This window comes from Mangifera indica, unplaced genomic scaffold, assembly GCF_011075055.1.
Source record: "Mangifera indica cultivar Alphonso unplaced genomic scaffold, CATAS_Mindica_2.1 Un_0002, whole genome shotgun sequence".
Classification (NCBI taxonomy): domain Eukaryota; kingdom Viridiplantae; phylum Streptophyta; class Magnoliopsida; order Sapindales; family Anacardiaceae; genus Mangifera; species Mangifera indica.
In genome coordinates, this window is record NW_025401094.1 from 1,301,978 (window position 1) to 1,328,058 (window position 26,081).

The window sequence follows — 26,081 nt, forward strand, 5'->3', positions numbered from 1 at the left end:
TCATTGTCCATCAAGAAATTCATGTTTGGGATAACAATTTGCAAGTTAGTCAGTCTAGACAAAGATTGTAACTCAGCAAGCTTTGCATTGCTTCTCAAACCCCCCTCATCTCCTTCAGAATCCCAATGCTCAAAACTTTTTAAAACATACAACTCCTCTAATTTACACAGAGAGGATATGACACCATGTTCTATTCGTGCAAGCTTTTCACAATTGTTCAAAGCTAATAACCTCAAATGAATTAACTAACTAAAAGATATTGGGATCTCCCTAACATTAAAATCATTAAGGCTAAGAACCTCCAGTTTGCTTAGATCCCCAATTATAGATAAGTTGCCCAATTCACAACCGTTAAGATACAATGTTGTAAGATTTGCCAACAAAGAATTTGACTCGGGCAATGGCAATAATTGAGTTTCACTTAAGTCTAGAACTCTAAGATCTTTCATGCCTTGAAAGAAATTGTTATGGAAAATCATTTTGAAATTTCCCTGCAATAGTAAAGACTGTAACTTTGGGCATTCCAACACATCTGGTATCTCTTTAATATCATTTGACATCAATGAGATATATGTGAGATCTTCAAATATATATCTGTTGACAATGACGTTACTTACCTCATAATAAACAAAGTAATGTCTTTTTTATAATTATTTGACATAACTAGAATTGAATTGTAAGTCAAATTAAACTGAATCAAGCTATCAGTCCGACTCGCAAGTTAGACCAAACATAACTCTTTGTAATTTAAGCTCAATTCAGTTTTAAATCCAAATCAACTGTTTTGATTCGATTTCAATTTGAGTTTAACTTAAATGAATACAAGCCAAGCCAAACTAAACCAAGCCAGTTTTTGAGACCGAGACAGCTCGATTCGGTTCCAGTTTTATTTAAAGTTGAATATAACCCTTGGATTCTGATTATTTTCACTAATTCCCCTAACAAAACAGACTTCTCACTTTTAACCTCCAGAATCAATCCGATATGCAACTGATAATGTCCAAAGCTAGTGAAGATGTTAAGCTCCGCCATAACACTTGCAAGCCTTTGTCCACAACAACTCTTCTTTCCCAACTAGAACCTCATCAAAGTAAAATCCAGCTCTTCATATTTCTGTCATACCAATCACTCACACAACATTAGCAATAAAAGATTTCAACTAGACTGGCTTCCATTTTTTTCACTCAGAATCGAGCCTTTGCCTCAACTGTTCCATCAGCCAGGGAACTTCCAGTGCTGGAGATAATATCACAGATGACCAGCACTTACAGGTACAGATAAAAATATTTATTATTTATTTATTTGCAGCTTCTCTGTTTTGGACTTTATGGCTGAAAATTTAGTTTTTGTTGTTTGTTGTCTCAGGAGAGTAAAGGGTTCTGGGATTAATGGAAGGTGAGAGCCTTTTAAGCTGAACTATAAGCTCAATCATCAATTCTTTTTTTTTTTTTCTTTCTTTATATGTAATTTTCACTTGGCTGATGAGAAAATTACCGAGAGAAAAGGAACAAGGGGGAACTTTTCGCATTGTGACTTGAATTTTTTGACCACTTAACTCAATTCAGCTGACCTTTGTGTCTGCATAGGAAATTATATATTCTAACCCCATTGCAAAGTAAAACTATTGGTGATATACAAACTCCAAAAGGCCTTTGCTTTGCTATCTTTCGATGTTGTTACAGAACAATGCATTTAACAATTTTCATGTGCATAGACATCAAGTAGCTTCAAGAATCTTAAGCAAATATCACTTTCTGTTGAGAAAGACTCACTGTACCTATCATTCATCAACCAACCACACACATGTGAATCTCCTCACAATTGCCTCAAACTCCAAATCTCTTCGCCAAACTAAACAAGTCCATGCCTTTGCACTCCACAATGGATTTCTTCCTAGAAGTGTTTCTCTCTGTGCCTCTTTGATCCTCCGCTATGCCCCTTTCCAAGAATCCAATGCTTGTTTCGTTCTCTTTGAACAGGCTATTAGTTACTGCCACACTGCATTCCTGTGGAATACTTTCATTCCGGCTCTATTGGTTGCCCGTGTTCATGATGGTTTTGTTACCTATAATCGAATGGTTAGGACCAGAGTTCCGCTTGATAACCATACCTTCCCTTTTGTTCTCAAGGCATGTGCTGATAATTTGGAACTCCAAAAGGGTATGGAGATTCATGGGCATCTGTTCAAACTTGGTTTTGAAATGGATGTTTTTGTGGGTAATACCCTGTTGTTGTTTTATGGTAATTGTGGGCTTTTGGAAAATGTTAGGAGTGTGTTTGATGAAATGCGTGAAAGAGATATTGTTTCCTGGAATACAATTATAGGATTACTTTCAGTTAATGGCTGTTATGTGGAGGCGCTTGATTTATATTGTGATATGATTTTAAGGTCTGGGTTTAAGCCAAACTCAGTTACTGTTGTTAGTGTTTTGCCAGTTTGCGGGAGCCTTGCAAATGAGGTCATGGCAAGGCAGATTCATTGTTTTGTTGTGAAGGTTGGGTTGGGTGTTCAGGTGACTATTAGTAATGCATTGGTTGATATGTATGGTAAATGTGGAAATATGATGGCTTCAAGGTAGACCTGGTCATGGGCCGGTTTGGCCCGTGAACCGGACCAAAACCGGCCCGGATAAAATCGGAACCGGACTAAACCGGAACCGAAACCGTGGTTCTACTGTTCGGTTCTGGTTCACATAAATTGGAACCGTGGAACTGCCGGTTCACATCGGTTTATGAACCGACGGTTTACTGTGCTGAACCGAAAAAAATTTGATTTTTTTTTTGAATTTTTTTTAAAAAGCCAACGGTTCCCTGCGCAGGGAACTGTTGGCTTTGAAGGCAAAAATGCAAGGGACCAACGGTCCCCTGCAATTTTCAGAGCAGAGAAGTTGTAGGGGACCATTGGTCCCCTGCAATTTTTAGAATTTCAATTCACACCCCCCCCCCCCCCCATTTTTAATTTTTTTTTAAAAAGTTTTTTCTATATATACCCCTTCAAATTCTATTCTCTCAAATCTCAATCTCTCTCCTCTCTCACTCAATCCTTCAAACTCTCATTCTCATTCTTTAAACTCTTAATATTATCTCAATCTTTCAATTCAATCAAATTTTCTTAAATTTAATTAAATTCTTTCTTAATTTTTTATTAATTTCAATTTCAATTTTTTTTATACAATTCATAATTAATTATAGAATTTATTTCTATAATTAATTTTATTTATTATTTATTTATTATCTTTTATAATTAATCATATAATTTATTTATATAATTAATTTTATTTATTATCAAAAAAATGACAAGTAGTGGAAATTCTTCCGGTAATAGGAGATTTGGTCAATATTCACATATATCAAATGTGAATGAAAATCAATTTATAGATGATTTTCATTCACAAGAAAGTAAAAACCAATATGAAGAGGTGGAATAACAACAACAACATCAACAACAGATGGAGATGGAACAACAATCTCAAAAAATTCCTACATCCGATATTTTCAAAATTCATTTCAAGAAAATACAAAAGGAAGATGGTAATTTTGATGTTACTTGCAATTATTGTAGGCAAATTTACAAATTCAAACAATGAGGTGGATACGGGACATTCAAAAGGCAATTGGAGTCAAAGCATCCGGAAAAAATGGGATAAAGCCGAGGCCAAACACAAATAACCGGGTATGGTTCTACACACAAATCTTTATTTATGTATAGTGATAATAAAAGTAAAGAAGAATTTGCAAAAATGGTAGCAATAGATCATTTAGCATTTAGTTTTGGTGAAAATTTAGGTTTTAATAATTATTGTAAAACTGCATTAAATCCTGCACATAAAACTATTCTAAGAAATACATTAAAAAGAACATTATTTAGTTTATATAAAAAACAAAAAAAAAAATTAATTCAATTTTTTACAAATTTTAATGGACGTATATCTCTATGTAGTGATATTTGGAGTGACCATTGGCAAGTTCACTCTTATATGGGTATAACTTGTCATTGGATAGATGACGATTTTCTATTACAAAAAAGAATTTTATCATTTAGGGTGTTTGATGAACGACATACGGCTGATAATATTTATAGAATAATTAAAGGAATATTAGAAGAATATAAATTACTTTATAAAATTTTTTCAATTTCATTTGATAATGCACGTTCAAATACTGTCTCAATAAATGATTTAATTGATATTTGTAAACCTAATTTAGGTGATAGATTTTTTCATATTAGATGTGCATGTCATGTGTTAAATTTATGTGTACAAGATGGTTTACATTGTCTTAATAATTTTATTAGTCCAATAAAAATAGCAATTTCATATTTACGGACACATCCCCAAACTATGAAAGAATGGGGTAAATTTTGTAAACAACATAATAAAAGATCAAAAAGATTTCCTAAAGACGTGTCGACTCGTTGGAATTCAACATATGAATTACTCAATGAGTCATTTGATTATAGGGATTTATTATGCTCATTTATTTCACAAAATGTGCCACAAGTTATATTATATCCCCAACATTGGGATATTTGTAAAAAAATTTTAAATGTATTGAGAAATTTTAATAATGCAACATATACTTTTAGTGGGGTTTATTATCCCATTTCTCATTTGTTTTTAAATGAAGCTGTTAATATTATTGGCGCTTTACAAGAAGCCGAACAAGATATTATTCTACAAGAAGTTGTTTCTTTGATGAAAACAAAATGGTTAAATTACTATAAAATAATTCCAGAACTTTTTCTTGTTGCACTTTTTTTTATCCTAGATTTAAATTAGATGGTGTCACAGATTATTTAACATTATATTATGAATGTTTGCAATTAGATGAAGTTAATATTCCATTAACTATAACTAATATTATGAATTTAATTAAAGAAATTTATGCTGAATATGCATTAATTTATGGTGGTTCTTCTTCCTCTCTACCACCTATTGCCCCATCATCAACCCAAAATATGAGTTCTGGTGATCGTATTATGATGCAAAGGGGTAAAAGACCAAGAGGAACATTAGGCTCCACCTCGGAGCTTGATATTTATTTAACTACTATTTTTGAGTGTGGTGACAACAATATAGGTAAAGACTTTCCAGTTTTAGAATGGTGGAGTCGACACACATCAACTTTTTCAATATTAGCAGCTATTGCTAAACAAGTTCTAACAGCACCAGTATCAACTGTCGCAGTAGAACAAGCTTTTAGTCAAGGGGGTAATATATTGGATGAGAGACGATCAAGTTTGGCTCCCGAATCTATTGAAGCTCAAGTATGCGTGGACGATTGGACAAGAGCCGAATTACGCCAACAAGAAATGAAAGTGGACTTTAATGAAGAATCACTTGATTTAACTACGGATAGTTCGATGACGACGGGAAATAATACTCAAGATAGTGGAGGTGAATGATAAGGTAAGAAGGTACTGCTAGCTATTAGATATGTAAAGGTAAGAGAACTACGTAGGCTTTGATTCTTCTAAACCCCAAGAAGATACATAAGAAGCTTAATTGAAAAATTAAGTCCAAGCCTTTCTTTTTATTTTCAATTATTGTAATTAATAATTTAAAAATTAAATCAAGATTATGTATTAGAATTGACGGTTCAATATTGGTTTCGAACCGAAACCATCTGTTCCGAACCAGAATCGGCGGTTCCGAACCGTGGACGAACCGTCCTGTTACAGTTTCGGTTCAGGGTCCTTATATTTTCGTACCTTGAACCGGCGGTTCATGAACCGTGGCCAGGTCTACTTCAAGGCAAGTTTTTGATGAAATGGTAGAGAGGAGCGAAGTTTCCTGGAATGCCATAATTGCTAGTCTTGCTCATACAGGGTGTAACAAGGATGCATTAAATATGTTCAGGCTGATGATTTGTGCTGGGCTGACACCAAACTCTATTGCCTTTTCTAGTATTTTACCTGTATTGGTTGAAGAAGAATTATTTGGGTTAGGAAAGGAAATCCATGGGTAAGAATGGGCATTGAATCTGATGCGTTTGTTGCCAACCCAATGATTGATATGTATGCAAAATCAGGCCATCAATCTGAAGCTTCCTCTGTGTTTCACAATATGCTTGTAAAGAACGTTGTTACTTGGAATGCCATGATTGCTAGTTTTACTCAAAACGGGCAAGAATTAGCAGCTCTAGAGCTATTAAGAGCAATGTCAGTACATAACGAGATACCTAATTCTGTCACTTTGACGAATGTTCTTCCAGCTTGTGCACGAGTTGGTTTCCTTCGTCCGGGAAAAGAAATCCATGCAGTGACCATCCGTATGGGGTTCAACCTTGATCTGTTTGTCACCAATGCTCTGACAGACATGTATGCAAAATGTGGCTGCTTAGATCTGGCTCAAAGTGTTTTTGACATATCCCGTAGGGATGAAGTATCTTATAATATATTAATAGTAAGCTATGCTCAAACTAGTGATTGCTCAAAATCTTTGAGTTTATTCTCAGAAATGGGTCCCATGGGTATGATGCATGATGTGGTTTCCTTTGTGGGTGCTACATCAGCTTGTGGAAAATTAGCTGCAACCAAGCAAGGGATAGAAATCCATGCAGTCGTGACGAGAAAGCTTTTACACACAGACCTCTTTGTTGCTAATTCACTTTTGGACTTTTATTCCAGATGTGGACGGATTGATATAGCTGACAAGATCTTTGTGAGGATTCCAAATAAAGATGCAGCCTGGAATACTATGATTTTGGGTTATGGAATGCTTGGTGATTTGGACATGGCTATCGATCTCTTCGAAAATATGAGGGAAAGTGGAGTGCAATATGATTCAGTTTCATATATTGCAGTTTTGTCAGCCTGTAGCCATGGAGGATTTGTTGAAAAAGGGAGGAAATACTTTGAGGAAATGCAAGCTCAGAATATTAAGCCGACACAAATGCACTATGCTTGTATGGTTGATCTCCTTGGACGAGCTGGCCTTATGGAAGATGTAGTGGAACTTATAAAAAATTTGCCCATCATACCAGAGTCCAATATATGGGGTGCTTTGCTTGGGGCATGCCGAATCCATGGTAATATAGAGTTGGGGTCTTGGGCAGCTGAGCATTTGCTTAAGTTGAAACCTGAACATTGTGGGTATTATATTCTTCTTTCAAACATGTATGCAGAAGCTGGGAAATGGGATGAGGCAAACAAGATTAGGGAATTGATGAAGTCGAGAGGGGCAAAGAAAAATCCTGGTTACAGTTGGGTTCAAACAGGGGACCAGGTACAAGCATTTGTAGTTGGAGAGGTAATGGAGAACTCCACTCCAGGTCTTTGGCAAGCAGAACACGGTTAAATTTGTTAAAGAATTCTGAGTTTTATGGTTGTTTGCTGACGTATCAAGTCTTGGCAGCATCAAAAGTGAACCAGAAAATTGAATAGCAGAAATTTTTTAAGTATCCGGAAGACCAAAAGGAGATGAATTGCATCGAACTTTTGCTTAGTACGTAGAGTACTTGATAGATAAGTACTCCTTTTATGGGTAACTTTCATCATTTTCAGTAAAGTACTCTCCAAGTCTCCGAGCCTGCAAGAAATATTCTTGTGCACACACCAAGAAATAAAAAATTCAGATTGATTCTTTAAGTTTCTATGTGTCAAATAAATGTTTAAAATTGCAATTTTTTTTAATAATTTAATATTTTCTATCATTATGCAAAAACAATTGGGAACTGCTTTGTGAGTATTTGAGACTTGAAAACATTTAATACTAGTTGAAAAATATAACTGTAACACTTCTAGAAAAATTTCACATCTATAATTCACGAAAGAGGTGTTGAGTATGTATAAATATCTTGTATCGTTTAAAGATGCTAATAAAAGATTAATTAAATAGTCTATGAGTCATAAACTATCACAATGTGTTTTGGTTACAACCATATGTTCTTAAAGATTTCGGAAATTGTCTCCAAAATAATGGAGAAAAAGAGAACGACCAAAACTTTGACAATGTTTTTCCTTAGGAACTTATGGTGAAATGAAGTTTTGTTTCCTTAGTTACATGTTGTAGACAACCTACATAGTATTTGAATCTTTCTTTATGTTTTCACCAGGCTAAACTCAGCTGAAATCAATCCAAAGATTGCAAAGCTTGGGCTTGCTGCATTGCCAGCTTAATGGTTGTTTGATGGCGTTACATATACCACTTTCTTTGTCTTGGCATTCCTTGGCTATGACAAAAGTTCTGGCAAGAACCCAGCTGCTAATCTCCAGGCACTTTTAGGGGTATGAAATACTTCACTTTCGGTATTTGTTGCTTGGAAGCTCTACTTTTTTGTACATAGTTTCAAAGTCGTTCATTCAGGCTCAGTGTAATATTCACTCTTTATTTATTATTATTATTATTATTATTTAAATAGGATAAGGTTTAAATTCTAGGGGATAAGGTAAGTTTAAATTTTAAAAATTTTTTATAAGGTAAAAGCAAGATAATAGTCAAATTTATTATAAAGAGAGGAGATATTTTTATTTGTGATAAATATAGATTTATTTTAAAACTTACGTTTAAAAAAAAATCAGTATTAATAAAGGGAGAGAGGATTTTTATTTCTTTCAAAACAACCAGGAAGACTTTGAGTATTGGTTTTAGAAAGAGAAGAATTGTTGATAAGGAGGCTAGAATAGTGAAACAATGTTGTTGATATAAATTTATTGCATTAAGGTACGCCTCAATATTTTTATTTATTTGGGTATATAGGTGTTTTATGATTTGAGGATTAGATTTCTTTTTTTTAGAATTCAATTCAATTTTGTATTATAAATTGTTTGTTTCATGATAATTTTAGATTAGTTTGTAAATTAACTAAAAGCAAAAAAAAATTTATATACATTTAATTCTATTTTATTTTATATATTAATTTCATTTTATAAAAAAACTAGGGATTTTTAGTAATTTGCTGATATTTTAACTTTGTAAATTTAAATAGATAGTTTATATTATTTAAAAAATTGTAAAAAAATTTTATTTGAGATATTATAGAGAGTTATTAACTATTTTATGAAATTTTAAGATTTCCTAAGTTATAAAAATTTCATAGAATTAGCTAGAATTTTTAAATGATAAACCTGAAATTTTTGATGAAGTTCATGCCTGTAAAAGATTTATTTATTTTTATATATATTTCTTAATCTTTTTCAATTTAAATATTTTTTTATTTAAATCAATATGTCTAGTTATGTTCTAAAAATTTTCGTAATTTTATCATTTTAATATAATTTATTAAAAATGTTATAGGATTGAGTATTAAACCTGAAATTTATTTGACAGAATTTGTGACCAGTAAAGAAATATAGTTTTTAGTTTTTTTTTAAATTAATTGTGACTTGAATTTTTTTTTATAATTAAATTAGTATGTATAGTTTAATTCTGGAAGTTTTCAAAATTTTATAAATTATATGCTAGCTATTAAAATTATTACAAAAGTATGTGTCCAATCTGAAATATTTTTGACAGTGTTAATGGTCTGTGATAAAAATTTCGTTTTACATAGTTTTTTAAATATTTTCAGGTTCATATTTTCAGATGAAAAATATCAATATGTTAAGTTTATATTTGCAAAATTTTGTAAATTTTTGAGTTATATATAATTTTATAAAATTGTTGGAAGCTTGAATTGTCAAACTTGAAAACTGTTGTTTGTGTTCATGAGTTGTGGAAAGAAGTAATTTTTGAGAAGTTTTATATATGTTTCTTAAAGCTGAATAATTTTTGGTAAACCATCTATATGTCTTCTTTGCCCCAGCAAAGTTTTGTAATGTTTCGATTTGTGTAGAAATTTATAAAATTCATGAAACAAAGGTTGTACAGTGTAGACACCACCACATAACTTGGCAAACACCACCAGCATGGCATCAGCCTAATTTTTTTCATTTAACCTATCTTTTGACTATTATATGGAGATATTATGTGTGCACCATCAATCCTCAGATTGTTATCTTCATGTGGACTAGGAACAACGTAACCAGGCCATTTGGAGTTGCCGGAGCAGCAGCGCTGGCTTCACTTGTTGACAGGTTTGAAGAGGATCCAAAACTATTTCAGGTTTCCAAATCTTGCCTATGCATTTGCCCCTGTTGTCTCCATAGTTGGTGCTTCATGTTTAACAGTCGTTGGCTTGCTCATCCTTTCCAGACGTTGAAAAAATTCTCTCATCAAAGAGCGAAAATGAAGTGAAAACTCCTTGTGCTTGTATATATTTTAGAAATTGTGTCATTTGATTCTAATAATTTCTGGCTGTTCTCTTGAATATAGAAGGAAAACTGTTACTTAATCAATGTTTTTAGACTGATAGTGGACCTTGACCCGGTCTAGGGGCTGCTCTAAATCTTGATTGTTCAGTTAGAGATAGAATAAATAAATATTATAATGATATTTAATCAAACAAAATTGTGGTCTAATAGTATATGATGCATATTATTTACAAATCAGATGTAGTTTAAGTCTGAACAATTGTAAAATTGTATAGTATGACGATTTGACCGAATGAACTCAATAGTCGAACCATGACTTGATGTGGTTTGTCTTGTTTAACGTGGTTTACTAGTTCAATATTTAATCAAATTTTAAACATCGACTTGGACTAGATTACCATCAAATCCCAACCAAACTAGTTCGATCAATTGGTTTGGTTTGGGTTTTAAACAATGCCTCGAATGAAGTTTGCCTAAATTATAGGTGCGAGTATTTGTTTTAGTACTCTCTTATAAGGTAAGATTTAAGGTGAGTTAGTTCGAACTCGATTGTCAACTCGGTTTAATCAAGTTCGTGCTTAAATTCAAGCATAAGGGATTTTACACTGTCAAGTTCAACTTTGAGGTGCATTTGACACATGATTGCAACTAAGAGATATGATGATGACTCCAATACAAAATTACACGATTTAAGAAGAATCACACCTTATAAGTTAGTTATTGATTGCATAAGAAAAAATCATTTAAACCTCATACTAGAAACTCATACTTTCTGACATGGGATCCAAATTTCATATCTTACATTTGGTCCATACTTGACACTTTAAATCATAACATGTTTCCACATAAATGATATTAGAAAGAACATCTAAGATAGAATAACATCACTGCATAAAAGCTCCCCATTTTCATGTACAGCAAACAAAATCCCTGGCATGTCATGCCATTTTGATCAAACTATGAAATCACCAGTTCATATGATACTCAGCTGCTATTCTACTTTTTTGAAAATCTGGTGTCATACTACTCTAAATCGCCTTTAAAGGAGATTATTCTTGAATGCAAGTATCATTTTTTTGCAACAGAAGCAAAAAGAATGCTAATATAGAACCGAAGAACATTTTGATAGCATATCTCACAAGGTCATTGTCATCTTCATTGGAGATGTTCCTTGAGGAAGATAAAGCGGTTGCTGAAGGTAAGGCTTCTAGTACTGCATCTGCCAGATCAGTGATGAAGGAAGACATGCAGTTGAGGGCGGGCACATGTCCCCAGTTTTGAATGCTGGATTCAAGAGCCTTCATGTCAATCTCTTCAAGTGTTTCAATGTGCTCACTCATAAAACTGCAATAGTAAATACTCCTTAGATAGCCATTTTAGCGCTTGTATCGACACATGAAATTGCTATTTTTGGAACTAGTCCTTAGTCATATAACTGACTGGAACTGCTAGAAGACTCTTAACACCTTTCTGGGAGAACTCAACTGTAGGAATTAAACCTGATGATGAGGATAAATAAGACAGTGCTCATAATTCAAGAAAGACAAGAAAGATGGAAGCTAAAACTAAAGAAATTGGGTTTTAAAGTCAAACCTGGTATGCCAGAGTATGATCGTCGCCAAATCCTTGACTTTTCATCTTTCTGCACTCCTCCATCTGGTTTCTGTATGGAATACTAGCATTCTCAACATAATTGACTGGTACTCGATGGGCACAAAAAAATTTCATTATCTTAAGTTCCACATATAAAAGTCAAAGAAAATTTGTAGAGACTAATCCCATCAAATGACCACAACCCAGGCAAGTCAAATTTTAATATATATGCTGATTTTGTGCTGCAAAAGAATCATATACAAGAAGAATATATCCAGAAATTAAACGCACCTCATCAAGCTTAGAGAACTTCTCTAACTCTTTCTTAATAAATTCAGCCATAGACTTCATGTAACCTTCTTGCTGATACCAGGACCGTATGATAGATACAGGCAGCCTTGATATATATGCATCTTCCCTGACATATCATTCTCACTCAGAAATTATTTATGATATAAAAATTTATTTACGACAGGCAAGCAATTAGAGAATATACAAAACAGAAGCATTCACTCCAGAACACAGATGCTTGACCCAGTTGTAGAGATAGAGAACTGTATCAATATCGGTATGAGAAATTAAATAGGCATTACAGCTTTATCAGCAAGAGCAAGGGAATTCAGTACCTACATAAACAAGCACAAGTGCGTCCTCTGCTAAGTTTCTATCGGCGTGCAACCTTACCAATCTGAAACTGCCCACCTGTTTGTGATATTGATAATGCATATCATTAATATTGCAGTAAGGATTTTGATCGTTGCTATTTCCAGGAAAATTTTAATGAATCAAAATTCAACAGACTATAAATAGAAAAAAATATCTAAACCTCGTCACCTTGTCTGCTTTTCTTTTACTGCTACAATTCCATGCTCTGCATTCCCCCGCATTTTTTGTTACCATTTTCTGATGTGAAACCAAACAAACTATGTTGTGATTATGGTAAGGGGGCATCAAGACATTCAAAAAAGAAGAAAGTATTTTACATCCAAATATTGTTCAAATAGTAAAAATATTTACAATTGAATTGAATTATTACATAAACATACCAAACTCTTGCATTGGTAGGAAATGAACTTTAATCAATATAAAATTAATGTTAAATTTGATTCTAATTATAAAAATTTCACGAACAAGATTCAAACCAGTATGCATTGCAGAATCATGTCTCAGTTGATGTATTTCAGGTAATCCTCCTGCTCTTACTTCTACTACAATTAATTACACTTCAGATTTTATCAATCTCTAGATAATTAAATCAAAGTTCATTTGTTATAGAAAAGACGGCTCAACCTAACTAAACCCACCACATTGATGGAAAATGGGACACCTAGCAAACAACAGTAACAAAAGTTATGATAGGAGAGAAAAGCAGCACATACCACTGCCATGAGCACACTTCTTTGTCGAACTCAAGGTGTTAGGGCTGTGGAAAATGGTATTGATAGGGAGCCTAATGCCGTTGATTTTAACGGGAAGATCTTCCTTGGCCTTTTAGAAAAGTAAAGATAATTGTGAGGGTGTCTCTACAAAAAATATATATATATAAGGCAAAACTAGCATTTAGGTTGCAATATATTTAAAAAAACTATTAAAAAGAAAGCCCAGAGCCAGCCAAATATCCCCTTACTTTCAATAAAATTTAAAAAAAAAAACCCTTAGACTTGCAAAATTATCGTTAATTCCCTTGTAGAATTGCTTCCCTTCCTAAGAGCTATATCATATCAGCAAGAGTGTAGAAATTTCAGTACCTAGATTATGACAAGAGTCTCCTTGCTAAATTGCCACTTGCGTTTTGATATTGATAATGCATTATCAATTACCAAAAAAAAAAAAAGATCATGCACAATCAAAAAAATATATAGTTGGTATTCTTTTCTTTTTAGGAAAAAATCAATGGAAATTATTGATGAACATGATTCACGCCTTTATAACGTATTGCAAAATAAGTCTCTTCTTCTTCTTCGAATTCAAAAACAAAGGAAAAATTGAAGATACTATCACAAGTATAAAAAAATTTTTAACTTACTATAAAATATAACTACTCAAACAAGAATAATAATTTGTTATTGAATTAGTGATATATGATTCATACCATTTAGTTGAACCTTGCTAATTCTCTTGAAAAACAAATCAGACTTTCAGACAGTTTATGACTAATTAAATAAACATATTTTAAGAAGACAATAGCAATTATTGTGTAAAAATTATTTTCAAAAACAATTTATTAAAAAAATAATAACGGTTTAAATTAAGAACTAATTAATTCACACACCTGAACAAATCTTTGTACAGTAGGGTTAAGGTTATGGATCCATTGTCCTCCTATCTTAATCAATGGATGTATCACAACATTGTTGAGCTTTGGTGTTAGTTGTTCTCCATAACCAAAGGTCTTCATTATCGGACATCTATAAATCTTAAGTGTATATAAAACCGGTACATATCCCTAGTTTTGAATGCCGCATTCAAGAGGCAACTCCCTGTACTCCATGTCAATCTTTTCAAATGTTTTTATGTGCTTACTCACAAAGCTGCAATTGTAAATACTGTAATTAATTTAACTTTGCAGATAGCCATTTTAGTGCTCATATCGACTACGAAATTACTATTTTTGTAACTATTCAAGTACCTGACTGGAAATACAAGAAGACTCTTAACACCTTTCTAGTCGAGCTCAATGAGAACTTCAACATTGTCGAGCTTCAACCATTGGTGTAAGCGCCCAACCTAATGATGGAAAAAAATATAAGAGATCAAGAAAGTCCATAACCAACAGTTGCGACAGTACACACAGACAAGAAAGATAAATCTAAAACTTATGAAACTGGGTTTTACTGTCAAACCTAGCATGTCAAAGTATGATTTTTGCCAAATCCACAGCTTTTCAAGTTCTGCACTCTTCCATCTGGTCTTATGGATCACTAGCATTCTCCACATAGCTGACTGGTGCTTCATGGGCACTAAAGAATTTCATTACCTATAGTTCCACATATAAAAGTCAAAGAAAAGTTGTAGAGATTAATCCCATCAGATATCCACAACCCAGGCAAGTCAAATTTTAATATATATACTGAATTTTGTGCTGCAAAAGAATCATATACAGGAAGAGTATTTCCAGAAATTTAAATGCACCTCATCAGGCTTAGGGAATTTCTCCAGCGCTTTCTGAATCATGTCATCCAATTGTTGATACCAGGGCCCATATGATAGAAACAGGCAGCCTTGATATATATGCATCTTACCTGGCATATTATTCTCACTCAGAAATGGTTTATGATATAAAAATTAATTTACCACAGGCAAGCAATTAGAGAATATACTAAAACAGAAGCAGCACCTAAATATTCTCTCCAGCAGACAGATTCTTGACCCAGTAGTAGAAATAGAGACTGTGGATAAATCCTCTTCTGAAACAAAGTGAGTTTCATCTAATTTAAGCTAGGAACACCATCTTCTCTTTTGATGCAAACATCCACCTTTTATTCTTTCTTGTTCATGACTATTTCTTCTATATTTTATCATCAAGTCATTTGAGCTAACAAGTAATGTAATAATGAGAATACATTGATGGCAATTTGTTAACATACCTGTTTTCAGGCTTGTTTTCCCCTAAATTTTGCATTACAAATTTCGACCAAATGAATGTTTTCTTTATACTCTATGTTCAAAAACAATAGAATTGTATCAGTATGACAAATGAAATTGGCATTAGAGCTATATCAGCAAGAGTGAGGGAATTCAGTGCCTTAATTAAACGAGCGTATGACAAGTGTCTCTTCTGCTAAGTTTCCAGCAGCATGCAACCTTGCCACACTGAAATTGCCCACCTGTTTGTGATATTGATAATTCATAATCATCAATATTGAAGTAAGGATTTTATTCCTTGCTATTTCTAGGAAAAATTTAATGAATAAAAATTCAACAGTATAAATTGCAAATGATATCTAAAACCTCTTCAGCTTGTCTGCTTTTCCTTTTCTGCTACAATTCCATGCCCTGTACTCCCCTGCATTTTCTGTTACAATTTTCTCATGTGAATCTAAACAAACTATTTTGTTGTGGTATCAAGCCATTGAAGAAAGAAAAAAGCATTTTACACCAAAATATTGTACAAATAGTATAAATATTTGCAATTCAATTGAATTCATACAAACCATTGCCATGAGTGCACTTCTTTGTCGAACTCAAAGTGTTAAGGTTGCAGCAGATGGTATCGACAGGAGGCCTAACGCCTTTGATTTTAACAGGAAGATCTTCCTTGGCCTTTAAGAAAAGTAAAGATAATTGTGTGGGTGTCTTTGCAAAAATAAATATAAGGTAAAACTATCATTTAGGTTGCAATATATTTTAAAAAATATTAAAAAGATAACCCAAGAGCCAGCCAGATGTCCCCTTACTTTCAATAAAATTTTTAAAAAAAGACCCTCATACTTGTAAAATTAACGTTAAGTCCATTGCAGACTTGCTTCCCATCCTAAGAGCTATATCATATCAGCAAGAGTGTAGAAATTTCACTACCTAGATTGTGACAATAGTCTCCTTGCTAAATTGCCAACTGTGTTTTGACATTGACAATGCATAATAAGTTAACCAAAAAAAAAAAAGATAATGCACCATCAAAAATATATAGTTGGTATTCCTTTTTCTTTTTGGAAAAAATCAATGGAAATTATTGATGAACATGATTCACACATTTATAACGCATTTCAAAATAAGTCTCTTCTTCTTCTTCTTCGAATTCAAAAATAAAATAAAAATTATTTAGTGATAAAAGATTCATACCATTTAGTTGAACCTCCCTAATTCTCCTGAAAAACAAATCAGACTTTTAGACAGTTTATAACTAACTAAATAAACATATTTTAAGAAGAAAGTAGCTATTGTCGCGTAAAAATTATTTTCGAACACAATTTATTAAACAAATGATAATTGTTTACAATCAACAACTAATTAATTCACATACCTGAACGAATCTTTATACTGGAGGGTCCAGGTTATGCATTCATTGTCCTCCTATCTTAATCAATGGATGTATCATAACACTGATTAAGATAGGAGGACATCCATAATCAAAGGTCTTCATTATCAGACATCCATAAATCTTAAGTGTATATAAAACTGGTACACTTCCCCAGTTTTGAAGTGCATTTAAGAGGCAATTCTCTGTGCTCCATGTCAATCTTTTCAAGACTGTGTGCTTACTCATAAAGCTGCAATTGTAAATACTATAATCAATTTAACCTTGTGGATATCCATTTTGGCAGAGCTACAAGGAGCTCTTAACACCTTTCTGGCAGAGCTCAATGAAAACTTCATCATTGTCGGGCTTCAATCATTGTACAGGCCCTACTGGACTAACAAAACAAAAAAAGGGAACGAAATGAATATTCCAAGGAATTAACCAACAAAACATTATAGTGCCCAACCTAATGGTGGAAAAAAATATTAGAGATCAAGAAAGTCAATAAACAACAGTTGCGACAGTACTCGTAATTACGGGCAGGCAAGGAAGATGAATCTAAAACTTATGAAACTGGGTTTTACTGTCAAACCTGGCTTGTTAGAGTGTGATTGTTGCCGAATCCACAGCTTTTCAAGTTCTGCACTCCTCTGTCTGGTCTTTTTATGGATCACAAGCATTCTCAACATAACTGACTGGTACTCCATGGGCACTAAAGAATTTCATTACCTGCAGTTCCACATATAAAAGTCAAATTTTAACATATATATATATATATATATATATATATATATATATAAATACACACACACATACATATACTGATTTTTGTGCTGCAAAAGAATCATATACAGGAAGAGTATTTCCAGAAATTTAAATGCACCTCATCAGGCTTAGGTAATTTCTCCAACGCTTTCTGAATCACGTCATCCAATTGTTGATACTAGGGCCCAAATGATAGAAACAGGCAGCCTTGATATATATGCATCCTACCAGGCATATGATTCTCACTCAGAAATGGTTTATGATATAAAAATTAATTTACTACAGGCAAGCAATCAAAGAATGTACTAAAACAGAAGCAGCACCTAGTATATTCTCTCCAGCAGACAGATTCTTAACCCAGTTGTAGAAATAGAGAACTGTGGGTAAATCCTCTTCTGAAACAAAGTGAGTTTGATCTTATTTAAGCTAGGAACACCATCCTCTCTGTTGATGCAAACATCCGCCTTTCCTCCTTTCTTGTTCATGATCATTTCTTCTATATTGGATCATTAAGTCATTTGAGCTTACAAGTAATGTAATAATGAGAATACATTGATGGCAATTTGTTAACAAACCTGTTTTCAAGCTTGTTTTCCCCTAAATTTTGCATCACAAATTTCAACCAAATAAATCCTTTGTTAATAATCGATGCTCAAAAAGAAAAGAATTGTAGCAGTATGACAAATTAAATTGGCATTAGAGCTGTATCAGCAAGAGTGAGAGAGTTCAGTACCTTAATTAAACGAGCATATGCCAAGTGTCTCATCTGCTAAGTTTCCATCAGCATGCAACCTTGCCACACTGAAATTGCCCACCTGTTTGTGATATTGATAATGCATAATCATTAATATTGAAGTAAGGATTTTATTCCTTGCTATTTCTAGGAAAAATTTAATGAATAAAAATACAACAGTATAAATTACAAATGATACCTAAAACCTCTTCAGCTTGTCTGCTTTTCCTTTTCTGCTACAATTCCATGCCCTGTACTCCCCTGCATTTTCTGTTACAATTTTCTCATGTGAATCTAAACAAACCATTTTGTTGTGGTATCAAGCCATTGAAGAAAGAAACAGAACCCATAAGCCTACAGTATAGTTTGTAAAAGAAAACAGAGAATCTACGGTATTATAAAAGAAAAAAGTGCACCACATACCACTGCCATGAGCACACTTCTTTGTCGAACTCAAAGCCTTTAGGGTTGCGGCAGATGGTATCGACGGGAAGCCTAAGGCCGTTGATTTTAACAGGAAGATCTTCCTTCGCCTTTAAGTAAAAAGTAAAGGTGATTGTAGGGATCAGTTCGTGAAAAAATAAAGGTAAAACTACCATTTCGGTTACAACAAATTTATAATATTAAAAAAATCCCAGATCCGGCCACGCGCACCCTCACTTTGAATAAAATCATCAAAAGCCCTCTATACTTGTAAAATTATCGTTGATTTCCCCTGTAGAATTGCTTCCCTTCTTTTTTTTTTTTTTTAATTAAGTAATTAATTAAAAATTTTCACAAGAGTGACAGAGGTTGAACTCAGGACTTTCCTTCTCTTTTATCAGTAAGTAGACCTTAGAGTGAGGGAATTTCAGTGCCTTGATTCAACAAGCTTATGAAACATGTCTCGCTACTAGCTTTCCATCAATCTTGTCATTGTCTCAGTTAGGTGTTCACTTTTTCTTCTTCTTCTTCTTCTTCTTCTTCTTCTTCTATATTTCAAACAACAGAGACATTATAGAAGCAGTGTTTTTAAGAATTCAAAATTCGAAGATGTAATTATAAATATAAAATCTTTAAATTACTCAAACAAGAATAATAATTTGTTATTGAATTAGTGATACATGATTCATACCATTTAGTTGTTCCCTTGCGATTTTCTCCTACAAAACCAACCACAATTTTTAGATTATTAATGTCATACAGCTAACTAAACATATTTTAAGAAGACAATACAATTTATTCAAAAATATTTACAATTGTTTACACTCAACAATTATCTAATTCACATACTTGTTCTTCTATGAACAATTGCTCAACTGTGGAGTTCAGGTTACCCAACCATCATGCTCTGGTAGAACTCATCATAACTTTGTTGAGCTTTGGTGTCAGTTGTTCTCCATAACCAAAAATCTTCATATTTGGACATTTTATTATCATAAGTTTCTCCAAAACAGGAAATTCAATAGAATATGAGCTTGAGCTAAAACAACCAATGCTACTTAGCTGTACAAGCTTCAATTCGGACAAACTAGGAAAAACAATCTTCTTTGCTAATGATGATGATACTTCCTCATTTGTGACTATTTCTTCCAATGCTGAGCAATCATATATTTTAAGTTTCCAGAGCTTCACAAGGCTTTTGACTATGGAGGGGGTGAAGAGGCTTTTTAATTTATTGCAACTAAAAATATATATAGAAGTTAAGTTTCCCAAACTTGGGGAGGTTGTGGTGAGATCTTTCCTTGGTGGTATTATTTCCTCTTCTTCTCTCATTATGAAAATCTCCTCTAAATTGTCACAACTACATATCTCCATTTCTTCCAAACAAATGAGACTCTGCAACAAATCTTGTGAAAATATCTTAACTAACTTTGGGCACATCCATAATTTTATTCTCTTCAAGTTGCAAAGGTTTATGTATTGAGTTTCACCTTTCCATATATGTGTCAGGTTTGGCAGATATTTCAAATATAGTTCCTTTAATGACGAAAGCAACTTTGTTTTTTCATATGTCACCTTAAGCACTTCACAATCAAATACATATACCATTGATTTACACCAGCCTACTTCTAAATATTCCGTTTGTTCAATTACCAAATTCTTTAGGCAATTAATCAATCCTGAAATCATAACCTTATCATCATTTGACATCAACAATTTTCTTGAATATTCTTTTGAACCAATCATGAAGTTGACCTTTTCAAAACGTCCTACACCACCTATTATTATTGCAAAGTTTGATAAGTTTTTGAATGGCACATCATTATCAATTAAGAAATTCAAGTTTGGGATAATAATTTTCAAGCTAGTCAATCTAGACAAAGATTGTAACTCAGCAAGCTTTGCATTGTTTCTCAAACCCCCCTCATCTCCTTCAGAATCCCAATGCTCAAAACTTCTTAAAACATACAACTCCTCCAATTTACACAGAGAAGATATGACACCATGTGCTATTCGTGCAAGCTCTTCACAACCGTTCAAATCTAATAACCTCAAATGAATTAATTGACTGAAAGATATTGGGATCTCCCTAACATTAGAATCATTAAGGCTAAAAATTTCTAGTTTACTTAGTTGCCCGATAATAGATAAGTCGCCTAACTCGCAACCATTAAGATACAATGTTCTAAGATTTGCCAGCAAAGAAAGTGACTCTGGCAGTGGCAATAATTGAGTTTTACTCAAGTCTAAAACTCTAAGATCTTTCATGCCTTGAAAAAAATTGTTAGGGAAAACCATTTTAGAATTTCCCTGCAACAGTAAAGATTGTAACTTTGGGCATTCCATCATATCTGACACTTCTTTAATATCATTTGACATTAATGAGATACATGTGAGATCTTCATATGTATCTCTGTTTGGCCACTTTTTTAGACCAGTGCCAGCTTTGACCAAGAATATTTGATTGTACTTAGGTGCTATTATATGTGCAACATCACGTACAACATCATGCAATTTTACATACTCTTCCATATTGTACCGATGTTTTCCATAAATCAAGAGAAAAGAAGAGGTCAACGTACTTACAATAGCGTGAACTCTGTGCCTAACATCCTTCATTGTCTCAACATTTTTGAACCACCTCAAAGCCACTCCATATGTAACTAAAACTTCAATTGGGATTTCAAAATCCTCTGAAAACACGCTACAAAAGAAGAACAATGATTTTGCATCATCGCTTTCTAGATATTTGATGCTCAACTCTAAAGATGAAATCACACTTCTTTGCATCCCTGGGATATCTGTATAAGCAGACATTTTTAGTTGTCGTGCTACATCTTTCCACACATGCTCATTTTTGTTCTTTAATGTCTTTGCTATTGTCACAATTGCAAGTGGCAAGCCATTACATTCAGCAACTACATCTTTTGCGATTGAGCTTCTGATAGAATTTTCAACATCCATTCCAACGTGCTCCTTGAATATCTCCCACGATTCCTGTTCTGATAAAGTTTTGACTATATATGTTTTGTCACAATCCATTTCATCGCACACATTTTCACTTCGAGAGGTAAGCACAATCTTACAACCTCCGTGATCCTTCCCAAAAGGAATACCAATCTCGGCCAATTCAATTTCTCCCCAAACATCATCCAATATCATGAGAATTCGTTTCTCCTGCTTAATTCTCTGCCACAAGGAACTTGCTCGTGCTGATTCAGGAATATCCGACAATGATTTCAGATCTAGCTTGTAAGCAATTGCTTTTTGAATTTCCATGATATTTGGGGTTTGAGACACAACTACAAAAACTACTGAATCATACAACTTCTCTTCCTCAGTTTGTTTGCCAACTTGTTTCACCAGTGTGGTCTTACCCACACCCCCCATCCCACATATTCCAATTATGCTGACCTTGTCATCTTTCAAGGCCTCCATAATTTCATTCTTGATTGATTCTCTGGATTCAAAAATTCCAGAAAATCCAACAGTTGGAATGATAATGCTTGAAGGAGGAGGAGCAGGCTGAGACAGAGTTTGAAATTTTCCATCTTCTCGGAGCTGAGTGATCACCGTTATCTTCTGCTTTGCCACCTTGCTGAACCGGTAACGCGATCGGACATTAATGCACCACCCTTTGAAGCACATCTTGTTCACGTTGCCTTCATCTTCAAAAAACTTTTCTGCTTCTGCAGAGACATCATCAACTTCAGATATCCAGCTTTGGACATCAGGTAAGATAATTCCTCTGTTTCTTTCAGCAGCATCAATTTTCAATTGCATGCTGTCTCTGGTAGCCTTGAGTTGCTGAGCTTGATTTCGTAATGCTTCGATGTTGTCATTGTAGTTAAGCAGGTAGCCAATCTGGCGGCCTGCTGCATCGAACAAGCGGCTGAAAATAATTTCAGAAATTGAACTAACAGATGAAGCAACAATTTCCATGCTGTAAATTTTGAGTGTTTTTGGTTGTCGAGAGATCGAGGATGAATAATGATGGATAGAAGGTAGGAAAGAGAAGAGAATGGCATGTAATTCATCTCTTATAATACTTCTATCCTCTGCCTTTTGTGGTAGAAGTGATTCCCCACCACAATCAGAAAAAAAAAAAAAAAACTGTCTCATTACAACAATTTGGTAATGGAAACCAGCTCAGGTTTTGCACAAGTATTATTATATTAAGCATGAATTATTAATTAATTAATAACAAAGTTTAGCTTTTGCAAGAGCACTTAATAAAGCTAATGCTACTTTGCCTAGTTTAATCTTCATTTTCCACCACTTTGAATTATAAAATAATTAAAGATAGAAATGTTTAAAGATAAGGACAAGATTAAAATAATAATAATAATAATAATTTGAAAAAAAAAGGTTAAAAATTATAATATTTAAAACAATTAAGCTATCACGAAATAATATTATTTCATATGATAATAGACAAAATGAAATTCTTGTAATAATTGGTTAAGATAATTCAAATCGAATTAGGTTCCATAGTTAAACTAGAATAAACCATAGACTACCCAACTTTCGAGTTGGATTGAACCAAATTATGCAAGTGCAAATGAGTTAATCAGTAATGAAATAGCGAAATTAAAAAAAGGCAAGGAAAAGAGATTGCAATGGAGACTCACAATATGAAGATGAAGATGGATGAACAAGCAGAATTAAGAAAAGGCAGGGAAAAGAGATTGCAGTGGAGACTCACCATATGAAGATGAAGATAAATGAAAGTAAAATTTAGTCTCCAAAATCTAAAAAGTAAAAAAGGTTAAAGAACTCATTCAAAATCCTTCAACACCAAATTTTCTATTGTACTTCAATTTTTTTTTTCATATTTTCAAATGAGATGCTTGAAGAGTTCAATCTCTACAGTGGTAGCAGTGTGCATAGACTACAAAATTGATTATTATTAGATTTTGAGTAGAATCAAATTTGAATATTAGTTGATTTAATTTTAATTTGAATCCACAACCGATAGTTTGAAATTGAGTTTGTTTAAAAATATTTTGTTAAAGATTATCAACATAACAAATAATATTATTAATAAATAAATAATATCAACAACTGATAAATAATATTGTTGACATAATAAAAAATATTATCAAACAGAATTTTAAACTATACTCAAAATAAATTATCTAATTGAATTTTTGTTTTCTTGGATAATTTATCAAATTGAAATTATAATTTGAATTTAACATAGAATCAAACCATGCAATTAGTAAAGTTGAGGTATTTTTTGGGTAAATCGAAGTTGAGTTAAACTTTTTTTAATGAAAAAGAACAAGACTAAAATGATAATAATTTGAAAAATAAAGTACCAATGAAATGTTTGAAACAATTGGACTAATGTAAGTCTTTCTCCTACAGTAACTTCTGTTTTGTCAAAGTCCATTTGACCTAAAAACGTAGAGTAGCTGACCTTACTTTTTAGCTGGAAACCACTAACACAACATGTAATCATGCCTTCTGACATTAAATTTTGTGGAGGAGACCCACCAAGTGAAAGAGGGGTAGGAGTGAAAGTGTATTCAGTCTCCTGACTTTGAAAAAGAAAAATAAAAATAATTTAAGAATTCATTCAAAATCCTTCATTTAACTGCTCAACAATCAAAAAGATTTCTTTCACATTTTAAGTTACGGTATTTTCATTTTTGTCATTAGAAAAGTATAGGCACTGTCATGTGGTTGCTTTTTGGAAGACATAAATGAGTTAATGAGGTATAAAATAAGAAAAAGCAGGGAAGAGAGATTAAAGTGGAGGTCCACCTTATGAAGATGAAGATGGATTAGAGTAAAATTTAGCCTTTAAATATGTATATTCGAATGTATGGGAGCCAAAAATCAAGCTATGAGCAAAGGTATTTTTAGTGGTATTAAAATGGGTGAACGAGAATTATGAGTATATAAACAAATCTTTTTTATGAGTGACTTTTGAATGGTTGATATCTGGAGACTAGAAGATACTAAAGATAAAGAGAGATTACAGTGGAAACCCACTATGTGAAGGTGAAGATAAAGATGGATGGGAGTTAAATTTCATGTGGCTATTCCTGGAAGATGCCTCTGTTTTTGGTAGATTAATTATCTACCAGCCACAACTTGACTCTTGATTTTCCATTGCAAATAAAAAAAGTGAGTGGTTATTTTCCAATGTCAAATCAATTGAATTTCGTGAAACTTTCATTTCATATTGTAAATGAATTGAGATGATGATCCATCATTTATAGTAAACTTAGAAAAATCAATCAATACAAATTCATTGTAAATATAATTTTTTATTTTATTTTTTTAATTTTTGTAGATTGCATCATGATGGATCACAAGTCTTTCTTGTCAAGCCTCAACTTGATTTGAAAATTCATGGATTGTGTCTAAAATTTGTTGCAAGAATTTGTTATAGTAGAAGTCCTCCTAAACTACAAAATTGATTAGAATTAGATTCAAATTGAGTTTTATTTGAATATGTATTGATTCAAACTACTAGAAAATACTAATTAATTAATTAATAGATTTTATAATGTAATCACAAAAAGAGACACATGCCATGTTTTTCTGCCAGGAGTTTTCGATTCTTGTTTTGAAAATAATTTAACAAACAGTGTGTGGAATTGTAATTTGCTGTTGACCAGGTATGCAAGGAAGATATTGATTTTATTGGGTATTAATTTAAAGAGTACAGTCAATGTGAGTCGACAAGTTCTTAGAAGATCCAAATGAGTTTACGAGGTATGAAATCAAAAAAGGCAAGAAAAATTTTAAACCTATGCGATATATTGAATTAGTGTTATGTGAAGATGAAGATGGGTGAGACTCAAAATTTCTCTCCAAAATCTAATCTAATTTAAAAATTTTAAATCCATACCATATATTGCAGATCAAATTGAATTACATTTTATTAATATAAATATAATTTTGACAGTGACTTCTCTCCGATAATCCTAATAATTGATAACTTTCCCGACAATAGAATGTGAAACCAGAAAAAACAGGAATAAAGTTCAACTACTCCACTTTGAATTGTAAAATAATTAATTAAGGAGGTCTCTTTTTTCTTACTTTGATAAATTATAATTCTGTCCACATGGTAAGTTTCCACAATCAATCAATTAAAGTTAAATAAATTGAATTCGGTGGAACTTTCTTCTATAGATGAATGAATTGAGTTTACACTGAATCATTCACACTAAACTTATAAGCAATTGATTCTTGTTCACTGTTTAGTATTTGATTATTATTTATACTTTATAAAGAAAGTAGTTGGTATGTTGCTCTCAAAGTTTGATTAGTTGTTGAGATTAGGTTAAGTTGCAATTCCAACACGATACAATACAAAAAAAATCATGTTAGAATTAAGTATTTCTAATAGGAAATTTATTTCAGGTCAATCTAATACGATTCGAAATTAAATCAGA

At 32.8% G+C, this 26,081-nt stretch overlaps 2 protein-coding genes and 1 pseudogene across 2 annotated transcripts; 1 reads left to right on the forward strand and 2 right to left on the reverse strand.

Annotated features, from left to right (window-relative positions):
• Window positions 1-1,734: 1,734 nt before the first annotated feature.
• Window positions 1,735-7,298, forward strand: LOC123205254 (annotated as a pseudogene).
• A 3,943-nt stretch (window positions 7,299-11,241) lies between these two features.
• Window positions 11,242-12,672, reverse strand: LOC123205255 (ferrochelatase-2, chloroplastic-like). The gene is made up of 5 exons (XM_044622173.1): window positions 12,620-12,672; window positions 12,077-12,203; window positions 11,786-11,855; window positions 11,610-11,691; window positions 11,242-11,536 (listed from the first exon to the last, which is right to left on the reverse strand). Exons 1-5 carry the CDS (start codon window positions 12,670-12,672, stop codon window positions 11,242-11,244), a joined length of 627 nt encoding a protein of 208 aa, XP_044478108.1.
• A 5,174-nt stretch (window positions 12,673-17,846) lies between these two features.
• On the reverse strand, window positions 17,847-22,788 carry LOC123205190 (probable disease resistance protein At1g61190). Its single transcript, XM_044622120.1, has 7 exons — window positions 21,253-22,788; window positions 19,358-19,385; window positions 18,667-19,214; window positions 18,443-18,513; window positions 18,244-18,325; window positions 18,086-18,107; window positions 17,847-18,006 (listed from the first exon to the last, which is right to left on the reverse strand). Exons 1-3 carry the CDS (start codon window positions 22,786-22,788, stop codon window positions 19,168-19,170), a joined length of 1,611 nt encoding a protein of 536 aa, XP_044478055.1. The 3' UTR covers window positions 17,847-18,006; window positions 18,086-18,107; window positions 18,244-18,325; window positions 18,443-18,513; window positions 18,667-19,167.
• Window positions 22,789-26,081: the final 3,293 nt, after the last annotated feature.